Source organism: Nymphalis io, chromosome 20 (assembly GCF_905147045.1).
Source record: "Nymphalis io chromosome 20, ilAglIoxx1.1, whole genome shotgun sequence".
In the NCBI taxonomy this organism is placed as follows: Eukaryota; Metazoa; Arthropoda; class Insecta; order Lepidoptera; family Nymphalidae; genus Nymphalis; species Nymphalis io.
This window is the reverse complement of record NC_065907.1, coordinates 2,942,115-2,956,776: the sequence shown is the minus strand read 5'-3', so window position 1 is coordinate 2,956,776 and position 14,662 is coordinate 2,942,115. Positions and strand designations below refer to the sequence as shown.

General features: G+C 34.0%; 1 protein-coding gene across 2 annotated transcripts in view; it reads right to left on the bottom strand.

Annotated features, from left to right (window-relative positions):
* The window catches only part of LOC126776464 (dystrophin, isoforms A/C/F/G/H), a 568,446-nt gene that overhangs the window by 66,382 nt on the left and 487,402 nt on the right, over nt 1–14,662 (bottom strand). For both annotated transcript variants that reach the window (XM_050498980.1, XM_050498981.1), the window contains 2 exons: nt 13,755–13,878; nt 8,136–8,302 (listed from right to left, as the gene is read on the bottom strand). In XM_050498980.1, coding sequence (XP_050354937.1) covers nt 8,136–8,302; nt 13,755–13,878 — 291 coding nt within the window. The remainder of the gene's footprint in view (nt 1–8,135; nt 8,303–13,754; nt 13,879–14,662) is intronic.

Genomic DNA, 14,662 nt, shown 5'->3' with positions numbered 1-14,662 from the left:
AAATTTAAAGTATTGATTTGTTTAAATATACTTTGGTTGTAAAAACAAAAGACAACACACAAACAATTATAAATACAGTATTGTATAGTTAAACAATTTATTCAATTGAAAGAATAAGACACATAATTAATTAACTTCATTAGTTAGTCCCTTTACATTAATAAAAGCCTTTGTTATTAAATACAAGGAATGACAGATATCTAAAAAAAGGTGTACATTTAAAAAAAACCCCCAGAAGCAAAGCCCGTTTTAAGAATTACTCATATTCTATTTACTCGACTAATTAAGCGAAAAGCTCATGTTAGGAGTGTCGGATAATAATATAAAATAAATAACAAATAGGTTAACAGCAGAAGTTCATATTATAGTGCTCAATTAGTCAGCACTACATGAAGCTATCGACATTTTCAGTACATGAAATTATCGACATTGTAACATCACTAGTGCGCACTCATCGCAAGTGGTCGGGTAACGACATCGATAACGAAGCCAGCATTGTTATCGGATGCAAAGCGAAGCTGACTTGCCACAATTATATCTCATTTTTCACCGGCGTATTCAAATTTTCATCGATATATTTTATGGATGTACTTATATCTTGTAATTATATAGATCATAATATGTTTTCTTAAATATTATACATTTTTGTATTATATTTATTTATCAATAACTATGAAACGAAACCCGTAAATATAAATATACTTATAAAATCCTTTCTCCTGACTAACTTTCAACGCACAGTCAAAACTAACCGAGCCAAGTTGTCATTTGGCTAAAGAAACATTTTAGGAAATTTTAACTTTAAGGAGAAAATGGGAGGGGAGGGGCAGTAATTTTTTTCGTAATAATTTGGTTACCGCGGGCATACCATAAAAATAGAGTAATATAACAGAATACGATAGGCTATAAGTGGCTCACTGTTGGTATACTCCTCTCCTCTCTAGGAGAAGCCTTAGAACTTATTCCACCACGAATGATACACATGTGGCATTTTCACAAGACACGTGCAGTTTTCCTTACAATGTTCATCGTGGAGAGATGAATAATAATTACAAACCAAGCTTATCAAAATTGGTGCTTGCCCGGGTTTGAACCCGAGATCTCCGTTTAAAATACGTTTCTTTAACCACTGCGACACTAACTCGTATGAGCTTCTCTGCTAATAATAAACATAAAAAAACGGAAGCCGTGCACTTTTTTTATAATATAGGAAGGCGGACGGACAAATGAGCCATGAGTAAGTTGTAACCACCGTCATTGCCGACGTAAAAAATATTAACCACTATTTATATCGCCAATGCGTTAACAACCTTAGAGACTAACATCTAATATGTCCCTTTTGCCTTTTTTTTCTTGCAGTGGAAACCTTCCGAAAGGTACCTAGGTCCCATGGAGGTGGAACCGGGTTATGTGGGATTCTTACCCACTGCGATAGCCGTCCTCAGCCCGGATCGGAGAGGCTGCGGGATCGTGTTGATATAACGCATTCGCGGCTTCTCCCTATGTCCCTTTTGCCTGTAGCAACTGACTCTGTGACTCTTCAAATCGTAACGCAACAATACATACTGCTGTTTGGCGGTAAAATATCTGAAGAGCTACCCAGACGGGATTGCAAAAGGCCCTTACCAAGTAAAAGATCTTGTTAAAATCATCAGATATTCTACCGCAAAACAGCAGTACGTGGTATTGTTGTGTTCCGGTTTGAAGGGTGAGTGAGCCAGGGTAATTACAGGCACAAGAGATATAGCATCTTAGTTTCCAAGGTTGGTGGCGCATTGGTGATGTAAACGATGGTTAACATTTCTTACAATGCCAGTGTCTATGGGCGTTGGTGACCACTTACCATCAGATGGCCCATATGCTCCTACGCCTTCCTATTCTATATAAAATCAATAGTTCTATCTGTTAAGCCATACACATTTTAATAACATTTTATCAACTAATTAACTTAAACAATCCGGTAAAATACTCGTAACGTTCTTCTAGCCAGTGTAATTATTTATAATTATTATATGTTATAAAATAATTATGATAACGGCGACTACCGGTGTCTATGTTTATTTTATAATATAACGACTGATTGATGCATTTGGTAAGAATACGAGATGGCCTAGTGGTAAGAACGCGTGAATCTTAACCGATGATCGTGGGTTCAAACCCGGGCAAGCACCACTGAATTTTCATGTGCTTAATTTGTGTTTATAATTCATCTCGTGCTTAACGGTGAAGGAAAACATCGTGAGGAAACCTGCATGTGAATTGAAATTCATTCAATTTCATTGAAATTCTGCCACATGTGTATTCTACCAACCCGCATTGGAGCAGCGTGGTGGAATAAGCTCCAAACCTTCTCCTCAAAAGGGAGAGGAGGCCTTAGCCCAGCAGTGGGATATTAACAGGCTGTTACTGCGGGTGCGATTATTCTCGTGGTAAAATATTATATTTTTATTGGGATGTTTTTCTCTGATACTGAATACTAATTAGAGGGGTTAAATTTGAGCATCAATGTATCATATATCATCGTGAGACAACCTTTATGAATGAAATAAAGATTCGTCAAATTACTCATCATCCCACTGGAGATGAGGTTGGTTCAGTCAGGATTTTATGGCCAGCTGTGTAACGTAATCGGGCGCTTTTGCTTTCATATTCAAAATAATATGAATTATTTTGTTAGACACAAACGGTAAACATTCTGTTAACTTAGAAGTAAACATTTATAACACTCAAAATTATTCAAATATTCGACTCGATTGCCGTCCTATCGGATTATGAGATTAAGGGAATAGGGAAAAAAAGCCGAGATGGCGCAGTGGAAAGAGCGCGCGAATCTTAACCTATGATCGTCGGTTCAAATCCGAGCAAGAACCACTGAAATTTCATGTGCTTAATTTGTGATTATAAATCATCTCGTGCTTGACGGTGAAGGAAAACATCGTGAGGAAACCTGAATGTGTCTAATATCACTGACATTCTGCCACATGTGTATTCCACCAACCCGCATTGGAGCATCGTGGTGGAATAAGCTCCAAAACCTTCTCCTCAAAAGGGAGAGGAGTCCTTAGCCCAGCAGTGGGACATTTACCGGTTGTTTCTGTACTGTAGAGTGCCTGTGTTTGCGCACACACTTGTGCATTATAATGTTCCGCGCAGATGGCTTCTCTTAAAATTGGCTGCCGTGGACGAAATCGGTCAGAAGGACATTATCATCATTTGGACACTAAAAAGTTCTGTCTTGGTATGCAATATATTATATTATTCCACTATGATTCTCCAATGCGAATTGCTAGACAAACATGTGGCAGATTTATCTACCCATACATGCGGGTTTCCTCACGATATTTTCTAATTTGTCAAGCACGAAACGAAATATAAATACAAATATAAGCGCTTGAAAATCAGACTTGTCTGGAATTTAACTCGTAATCGTCGGTTAATATTCACCTGTTCTAACCTCTGAGCCATCTCGCCTCTTCTGAATCGGAGGGCTTAGCCCAGCAGTGGGACATTTAAATAATTTGACTTTAGTTTATTTTTTTATACGTTTCTGCTGTATATGAACTGTATATAGTTATTTTTAAGCGCAAAGCATTTTTAATTACGTTTTCTGAGAGTACTCGAAAACTTCGTTTTATGACGAGATTCCTCGGTTTGAGAAAAAAAAAGCTTACCGAGTTATTTTTATTATAACGAATGTTCTAGATTAAAATTACAAAAACCTACTTTTATTTTGTATCCCTGAGACATACTCATGACCTCGTGATGTGTCTATATAATTATTTTTGTAAAATTATTATATTGTACTTTAAGAAAAATATTATTAACATAAAAAAATACACATAAACCGATGTGTACTAATCAAAATAAATAAATAATAAATAAATAAATGATGTCCTGGGACATTTTTCACACACGGCCATCCGATCCCAAATTAAGCTTGTACAAAGCTTGTGCTATGGAAACCAGACAACTGGTATACTACATATACTACTTTTCTTTTGTAAATACATACTTATATAGATAATTACACCCAGACTCAGGACAAACAGACATGTTCATGCACACAAATGTCTGTCCTGGGTGGGAATCGAACCCACAACTTTTGGCGTGAAAGGTAAGTATCTACCAACCACGCCAACCGGCTCATAATATAATAATAATATCAAAATCGGTTCATATTAATATTAACTGTCAATGTGACAGATATTTTTTTTTGCTTTGATTGATGATGACCATTATAGAGATTTAGTGTCAAAAGAACCTCCTTCTTCTTCCACAATTGATAAGAAATATTAACCATGCCTTACATCGCTAATGCGCCACCAACTTTGGGAAAGAAGATGTTATGTCATTTGTGCCTGTTGTTACACTGACTCAATCACCCTTCAAACCGGAACACAACAATACTGTACTGCTGTTTTGCGGTAGAATATCTGATGAGTGGGTGGTACCTACCCAGACGAGCTTACACAAGCTACCTCCTGAGCTATATATTTATAAAATAGTATTAAACAGCCCTTCATATACACATACATAAATGACGAAGAAATTTCTAAACCAGCGCGTAGATTGGGGCGAAGTCACAATGGCAGTTCTAATTAATCGGAGCATGCCTTGCAATTACGAAATAGAATTTACAGAAGTGACTTGCGAGCGAACTTAGCACTTATCAAACGAATATTCTAATTGATAAAAGTTATCAATATACGACGCTAATTGTTTGTAAATTGTTTTATTTATATGAGCTTATGATATTTTCAATGGGCTTTATTTTTTTGTATTGTTATGGTCTTATTTTAGGGATTAGTGAGCCAGTGTAAATACAGAAACGGGGGAAGTAACATCTTAGTTCGCAAGCGCTTTGGTTATGTAAGGAATCATATAAATATTTAACATCAGGTCTCCCATTTAATCACCTAACTTACTTAAATGAATTTAAAAAAAGTAATTAAGTAAAAAAAATGTATTCAAATATTTTAAGAGTATATAAGCAAGGACCATTTATTTTTTGGGATTTACTTAATATTGCTATTTTTACCACCAATTAAGCAAAGACCAATAATTAAGTAGTTTGTGTTAAGAGTGAGAACGACCATAGCCCAAGGGGTCAGGATCGATTCTGACTAAGTCAGTACACCATTGGGCTATTGATGCTACAAATATCTAAACAAACCTGAACACTTCGTACACTATGCGGTGATTGGGAAAACATGATCAATAAACAATTAATAAAATCCAAGACACTTCCAGGTATTTCTATATCAACGTTGATTGCATATTATTAAGCATTCATTGAACAGCTGATATTCAGGTCAGCATGGGCGTGATCTGGACTTCACGATGGATATAAATCGTTTCAAAGCATGCGCATGTTTCCTGATCATCAAAGATTAATTACATTAATATTAAATACGTTTCGTTTTACGTTTTATGCCAACTTTGTTATTGCCTTTTAGATTCCATTTTAACGAGAACGTAACAAAGACGAAGGATTTAATGTGTTTTTGTTTACATTAATAAAAGTAACTAAATAAAAGCCAATAAACGTAACAGGGGGATATCAATGGTCTAAAACGACTTTGTAATCAGTCGTCTGAGCAAAGGTTGCCTGGAAATATTTTCCTCATACAACTTTAGTAACTCCTTATATGAAAATGTTCTCCTGATCAAGGGAAAGCCAACTGTGCTGGATATATTATAGTCCACAAGTGTGTGCGCAAACACAGGTACACAGTATGCCCTCACTATCATAATCCGATTGGAAAGAGTTCAAACGCAGGACCAACGCCTTTAAAAGTGCTTTCCGAGTGTACACATTTCCAACTTCCAAAATTAATACATACGTTGGAAATAAAGTTTTGAGTTAGTAAAAAATAAGCTAATCAGAATATGTATATAATTATGGTGCATATCTGCGTTATAAACTAATCTTTGACCAATAAAGGCTCATAACGCATGATCACGCCTAGCTATCCAATGGTTCTTTGTATTTAACTCATTTTGTACAAAGCCGGATGTCCGGGACTATATCAATGTGATGAATAAGCTTTTTTTAAATTGACTTTAATTGTACAGATTTAAAAAAAAACTTTTAATATTAAATGTATATTGAATACGTTGAAGCGGTTGTGTAAATGATAATATTATTTAACATATTCTGAGTTGGGTACGCACGGATAAATTTACATATTGAAAAAAAATCGCGTATATAACAGAAGTAAGAAATTTTTGCGTCAAAATCGTTTCACTCAAACGTTACATACGTTTATAGGTTGCACTAAAATTTGACCTTAAAAATCATACTTTTTACCGCGTTCGATTAAATTTATATTTAATATATATGTATACGCAATGGCTTCTCAGCAGAAGATTTAGATAGGGCCTACACTCTACATTAAACGCTCATAGAGAAGGACAATAGGAACCTTCGTGCATTTACGCAGAACGACTTACGAAACTTTCTGTTATATATAAGGATGACGTGACGTAATTAAAAAGTTACTTAAATTTGAAAATAAAACATAGAATAATTTTTGTTTCATTACAAGCGGATCGATGGTTCAGGAACGCATAGAGGACAAACAAACGAATATATATTTTAATTTAAATAAAGAATATTAGTTTTCACTAGTGGCGTTATGTGGGAGGTGTTAGGTATGTTATTGCGCACACATCAGGAATAGAAAAGTTTTTGTGTGACCAACCTTTGGAACAAAGATGTTATGTCCCTTGTGCCTGTAATTACACTCACTCACCCTTCAAACCGGAAAACAACTACACCAAGTACAGCTGTTTTGCGGTAGAATATCTGATGAGTGGGTGGTACCTACCCAAATGAGCTTGCACAAAGCTCTACCACCAGTAAATTTCTAAATCTGGAATGGCAATCCAGATTTTGAAGTTACTGTGTATTTAATTATTTGGAACACAATTTTAACATAGTTTCTGCGGTTTAAGTTATATGCATGGGTGAGTTTTAACACCTTCGATCACTAATAAATTATAAGTAAAACACTATAAGTTTAACACTTATAAAGATAGCTCGGTGGGCGGAGACAATTAGCAGAGTTTTTTGTACATGTGATATTCTGTATGAAGTCATCAAAAATTTTTGACAAACGACTTATGTGATAAATACGAACCGACTATTTTGATGTGTGTATTCTTGAAATGTTATGATTATAATGATCAATGTCGCATATCACTTTCTGACATTTGACGACCTTTTTCTGCGGTGAGTTTCGAGTTTGTTCTTCCAGAATAGCCCTACTGATCTTAGTATTAAAACTACCGGCTTGTGTTGTGTGTTGTCTGCTATCCATAATTATAAGTGATAAGTTCTATAAAAATATTTTTGAACGAAAATTTATGATATCGGAGTTTTTTTTTTTTTTGTTTTGTTTTTAAACAACGAATACTTTATTCGAACTGGTTTTCCGTGCATTTTCGATTCCTAATTTTATAAAACTATTTTGTCAGTTTAATGTTTAGCACCGAGACTGGTTCCCAATATCTTACGAATGGAAAAGGTGAAAAACTTATTAGTAACTCTTTTTAACTCATATCAATTGTATGCTTTTTGTCATGTTTTATGGTGACTAATATTATTAATGTCAATGTCTTTGTTTGTATATGGTAATGTTTAATATGATATAAAGTAATTTACGTTTAATATTAAGGTTATGAAAGGATATATCTTCAAGGAAATTCAATAATCTGCGCACATAATAATCAGTGCCCGTATTGCAATGCCAATAATTTATTTTGGTAAGAAATAATCGATATTACTCGCACGCTACCTATTGGACGTTGATGGTACTATACCATAAACCTTCACGCCAATATCGATTACTATAATATGAATTTTCAAACATTTTAGTTTAACGCCCTCTACATTTTTTAATGTGAACTACGTAAACAAAGATTGTCTATTGATTGTGTTTACGTTTAATACCATTCGCCGATAGATGGCACTGATACTATTTAACAAAAACTTTGTTAGTTCGATCGAATTTATTTTAATTAGAAATTTTATTATTTTCCAATTTTTTTTTAACATCATCGCCATTTTAATTCCCCTTAGTTTTCGTTTCACTCAATCCCTGTAAATGATTTAGTTATATGTAATATCTTACCTGTACAGCGTCATCCAAGCACCGTCCCCACGCGTCGCTCCTGTCCACCAGCGTGTTCCATTTATCAGCTAACTTGGCGACTTCTCTGCGAATCGACCTGGACAGCTCCCGCGCCTGTTCCTCCGCTGTGCGATAGCCTCGCGAATCACCTTCGCTGTCTCTGCTCACTGTTAAATAAATGTATCGATTTAAGAATTATATTTATTGGAATATATGATATCAGTAGCTATTATAGATATAGATATTATCATTAAAGCTAATTTTTATTGTATTATGTAGGCAAACTGGCAAGTGGGCAACCTGGTCGTAAGTGGTCACGACCACCCATAGACGTTGAGTGTTTCTTCTAATCAAATTAATTCAAGGAATTGATATTTGGTGGTAGAATATCTGATGGTACCAACTTATCATCGAGAAGGTCTTGCAAAAAGTCAAATCAACTATAACCATACTAAACTGGTTGTATATTATATCTTTTTTTTATTTATTAAATCAAAGACCTTCGATCACTTATCTTACACTTAAATATACAGCTATCTCGCTTCAGCACCATTTTTTGTAATTTAAATTTCGAATTTGTATTTAATAAACAGCAAGAGAAAAATTTTCAATACTAATAAAACGTTCTAAATTTTTCTCCCGTCCAGGGAACGGCAGTCGAGGTTCGTTTGAACGCTCTTAATATTTAATGTTCAGTTGAAAATAAAGAATTTAATAATTCCATAGTTATTTCCGTTGGAATCTCTCTGTGATTGAATTTATAAATTGCATCTTTTGTTTTAGCGAATTCTTGGACATAGAATTTGTATATAATATTTATTAAACAGAATATTTGGTTCATGGCTCATCCATTAAGAGAACTATGTCAGTTCTTCATACATCAAGCTAGCTAGCTAGATTTGTAGTTTGTTAGCAAAGCGATAAATGTAGTGTTTTTTTTAATCCATTCAATGAGGTGTTAAAAGTAAAAATTAACAAAAACCACTCATTGGATGGCTTAACCACTAAGCATGTCGAGTTAGAACAAGAAACGTAGCTTATGAAAACTTAGTCGTTTACGCTCGGATTTGAACCTGTGATCTTTGGATAGAAAAAATATATATTTCAGCCTCTATGCGCTATGAGATTATTTTAGCAGAAAGAGGTGGTAAAACTTTTTAGATAAAATGTTAAACAACCCTTAGGATCCGTAGTATAAAAACGTGAGGATTTTAAGAATTGACGTCGTCGTAACTTAACCAACTTTATATATTTAGACGAAGGTTTTCGGAAAATATATTTTTGCTTCTCTTTGAGGAACAGTTTTGCCATGCTTTGATTCGTATTTACTTGGTGGTAGGGCTTTGTGTAGGAACGTCTAGGTTTTATTCATCGTATTTGTTAATATTGTGTTCTAGTTGGAAGGGTGAGTGAGCCAGTGTAACTACAGGAACAAGGGCCATAAAATTTTAGTTTCCAAGGTCGGTGGTGCATTGGCGATGTAAGGGATGATAATATTTCTTACGGTACCAATGTCTGGGTGGATGGTGACCACTACTCTGCCTACCTATAACATAAAAAAAAAACTTCGAATCGAATAAAATAAATTCATTTTCCAATACATTGGTTACCCTGCTAATATTATAAATGAGAAATTTTGGGAATGGATGAATGTTTGTTACTCTTTCACGCAAAAATTACTGAACGGATTTGTACTCTGTCTTAACATAATCTACCAATAACTAGGTTGTTGTTAATAGAAAAAAAGCGTAGAGAGGACCATGTATGGGGCCAGAGGTTCAAAACTGAAATTTTGCTGCTGGCTTTCTTTAACGTTACTGCTAATCCCGTGGATCATAGTATGATATATTTATAGTCTATATAACCCTTAGAAATAAATAGTTAATATTTGAAAAACGTTAAAGTATTTAAACTAAAAAACAAACTTGTCGGCTTTTATAATTTTGGTAGAATATATGATGAGTGCGTGGTACCTAGACGGGCTAGCACAGAGCCCTACCACCACTCTTAATTAATTGTTTATCGGTACTAAAAGATTAAATTTTATTAGTAGGTATTTATTTAACAGTCGTATAGGTAATTCGTTTATAAGTAATAATAACGAATATGTTATTGGTAAAAATTGAGATTCAGGTAATAAGAAGCGGAAATGACTTTAAAATGCTTTAAGCTTAAAAGGCCAAATGTTTAAGGCGAATATAACGTCAGCGTTGGGCCCAGGATACTCCAAATTTACCACCATTGTTTTTAATAAAAAAAGAATACCATAGGAGAAGAAATAGAGTTACCTTGAAATTTTAAACGACATTGAAAAAAGATAGAAATATTATAAAAACAAACCAAGCCGTATTAGCTTAATTCGAGTTTTAAAAGCAAAGAGATCCATTATGAATTCTGCGCTTAATGTGCAGAATTCATTAATACATTTTGTACACTCCATCCGAACCGGACCGGTAATTTTATACAGAGTAATCAAGATTTTGAAGCGGCTCTTTGGTCTATCCAAAGGGTTTCTCGAAACCTGGTTTAATTAAAGAGTACTCGTGATTTCAAAGCATCCATCGTTTTTGTGGTTACATCGTTACTTGGTTGGTTTTTTTATTTCGTTTTTCACGTTCAATGACTTCAGTCAGAGAAATCGTTATTCCAATTATGATTTTTATATTTTTCCTCTATGATATGCTATGATTGTTAACTAAATAACTATGCAGGCGCAGGCGCAGTATCAATGACAGACATTGTTAAATTCTTATTTGAAAAATTGAAATAATATTTTAAGATAAAAATAGGTAAAATTATCAACAATGTAGAAACAAAGTAAGTTACGCTCTATATTTTATAAACATATATATTTCCATTATATTCATTGTTATCTACTGTTGTAGGCATATTATATAAGAATTATTTATAAAGGACTTAAATATATAAAAATCAAAATTAAAAATCGTTACTTTAGAAGTCGTGACCATTTGAAATAGCAAGAATATTGTATTAATATATAAGTCATATACAATTAAATCTAGATCCTCCATGATGATTTAGGCATACCAACGCTAATGTATTTTTATAATATTTTATATATTGCGTAATATATAATGTATGTCAAGCTTATTTGGTGAAGTAAACCGTTTCTAAGTTCCGAAGCACATATGTATGTACGTTGTTATTATTATACAAACTGTTTATAGTGCATGAATTTCGTACCAATATATTCAATTAACTATGTATAATATATTCAAGTATATGATAATATTGTTTAACGAACTGAAATTCGAGCAAACATGACATGTATAATTTACATATATTGAAGAATTATTAAAAATGATAATTTGTGTTTATAATTCATCTCGTGCTTGACGGTGAAGGAAAACATCGTGAGGAAACCTGCATGTGTCTAATTTCATTGAAATTCTGTCACATGTGTATTCTACCAACCCGCATTGGAGCAGCGTGGTAGAATAAGCTCCAAACCTTCTCCTCAAAAGGGAGAGGAGGCCTTAGCCCAGCAGTGAGACATTAACAGGCTGTTACTGTTAAAAATGAATACGCTGTATCAATTAACTTTTGAGGTATTCGTATTGGAATAGCTCAAGTAATCTATATTCTCTTCTGTAGTCTGATGATATGAAAATTTCAAACGACAGGTGATTGTTCAGGTGATCTCATGGGTTTAAATGCTAGGAAACAAATTGACGCGCTTTGACGGAAACTTTTGAGACATAAAACCCCTTAAATTGTTTATTTGCATGCCTGTATACGTATACAGCCTGTTGTTATAAAATTTCTTTCCCTTTGTTCTATTAATGAATCCATAGAATTTTTTTTTTTTTATAGAATAGGAAGGTGAACGAGCATATGGGGCACCTGATGGTAAGTGGTCACCACACGCCCTTGAACATTGGCATTGTAAGAAATGTCAACCATCGCTTATAGCCAATGCGCCACCAACCTTGGGAACTAAGATTTTATGTCCCTTGTGCCTGTAATTACACTGGCTCACTCATCCTTCAAACCGGAACACAACAATATCAAGTATTGCTGTTTAGCGGTAGAATATCTGATGAGTGGGTGGTACCTACCCAGACGAGCGTGCACAAAGCTCTACCACCAGTAGAGAATTATAAATTACAATAATATTTAATGTGCGACAGCGTAAATCAGTGTTGTAGCTTTTGTTTCAACTTCAGTCGATTCGTTCTTTTATTATTTATTTCTCGAGGATTACATTACTTTAATTTATTACTTCTATTAAAATAATAAGTATATTCAAGATATCAACCTAAAATACATAGATTTCCTAAAATGTCGTAGTACATAAAAAGTATTGTTTAAATTATATAATAAGCTAACAAATTTAGAGCCCCTGAACTTTGTAAAATAGATGACGTAATTACAAATTCAAAGTGGCGGACGACAAAGCGAATTCACGAGTTAATTCCAATACAAAAATAAACGAAGACTTGCTAGTGCGACTTGAAAATCGTAATAAAACCGTACAAACTATCCGGTCTATTGACAGCATGTTACCAATTCCCTCATTGGATAAAGGGAATATACGAGAAAGAGGGTAGTAGGTAACAATGAGGACGTCAATTAAAGTCAGCGTTCCCGGTAATTGGCAACGAATGTTGACGTTCGAATCGATCACGTGATCACAAGGAGTTTTAATTGAATACCGGGACGCAGCTAAGCTATTTTCGTCAACCGTTCCCTTTTACCAGGACAAGAACGTATTGGTAAAATTCCCTGAGAGTATGTCACGTTTGCTTTGGTCCGTTTAATTAGATTTTTTGAAAGAATTTTTCAATAATAAAAAAAACTGGAATTGTCAGTTTAAACTTTTATATAGTATTACAATGCTATGTCACGTAAGAGTCACTGATTTGGTAGATATAGTATTGTTGGTTTATAAGAATACCGAATTCTTACTAATGTATAACGGTTATGGTTCACGATTCTATTCCGACCTAGACGAGTAGTAAAATGTTTAAATGGCAACCATAACGTTATAAAAAAAGCTGAGATGGCCTAGTGGTTAGAACGCGTGAATCTTAACCGATGATCGTGGGTTCCAACTCCAAGCACTACTGAATTTTCATGTGCTTAATTTGTGTTTATAATTCATCTCGTTCTTGACGGTGAAGGAAAACATCGTAAGGAAACCTGCATGTGTCTAATTTCATTAAAATTCTGCCACATATATATTCTACCAACCCGCATTGGAGCAACGTGGTGGAATAAGCTCCAAACCTCCACCTCAAAAAAGAGAGAGGAGGCCTTAGCCCAGCAGTGGGACATTAACAGGCTGTTACTGATAACGTTTCCATTCGATTGCGATGAAGTGACAATTTTTTAGTAGAGTTTGCTCTCTTCTCCAGTTCAATTTATCAAAATTTAAGCAAGCTTCACTAAATATTCATCGTAGTTCATCTTCTGAAGGGAAACATCGTGAGAGAGACATATGTTCAATCACTATTGAAGCATCGGTGTTCAAACCATTTCCTCATTAAAACTCACAAAAGAAAATGTTATTAAAGGCTAAGTAAATGTTTAAGTTTTTGATGTATATCATAAATTATATTTAAAAAATAATAATACAATTAATTGCAAGTAACTCACGTTCCGTGTCGCTAGTGTCGGAGAGCGGAGGCTCGTTGGCTACGTACTGCCTTCCACTGAGGAGGTTGCTCTCAACAACTGGCCTCTTGTCTTCTAACTGCCGTCTGAATGCTCGGTGATCATCCTGAAAGAGATTTATCATCTGATGAGCAACACAACACATAGTGACAAATTCCTATCAATTTTAGTTATGAAGACGGAATTTCTTATTTATTAATCGACTCACATATATATCTCACACACATACAAACATTACCTACGTTTACAAAATCATAGTAAAGTTTTAGTAAAAAATGTAATTAACCCATTTTACATTTCAAATTATGTGTTTTCTGGTGAATGAGATGGGCCCCCAGTATGCAAGTGCCCATCTTTGTAGGGTTGCAAACTGTATATTCTAACATTATGAAATCAATAAAGCATGTTTTTTGGCAATATAATGAAGTTTTACGTCAAAAATAACAATTTAAATAAGTATGTTTTTATTAATTTCCCATTTTCTCAAATAATTAAAATAGTATTAATATTATTTTTAAATGTTCGATTCCTTTTATAAAATTAAAATTTGGTAATAAATGTTTATAAATCAATTTTATTTTCCATGATATTTTTTGAATTTGATTCCCGCACGGGTCAACGATTTGTCGAATTGTAATCGGCTTTATATCAGAGGATTATCGAAAATTGGAAACCCTCAAACAAAACCAAATATATACCATAGATTAAAATAAACACACACGTGGGAAATGGAATAAAGTATAAATAATAGATAAATATTAAACCTTTTATTATGATTTGCTTTGCAGAATTTAATAAACAATAAAATAAATAAAGAACATTATATTTTATATTCGTCGGAGAGATTAACAAATCTTTTTATCATTTTGTTTATGCAATAGATAGTCTAG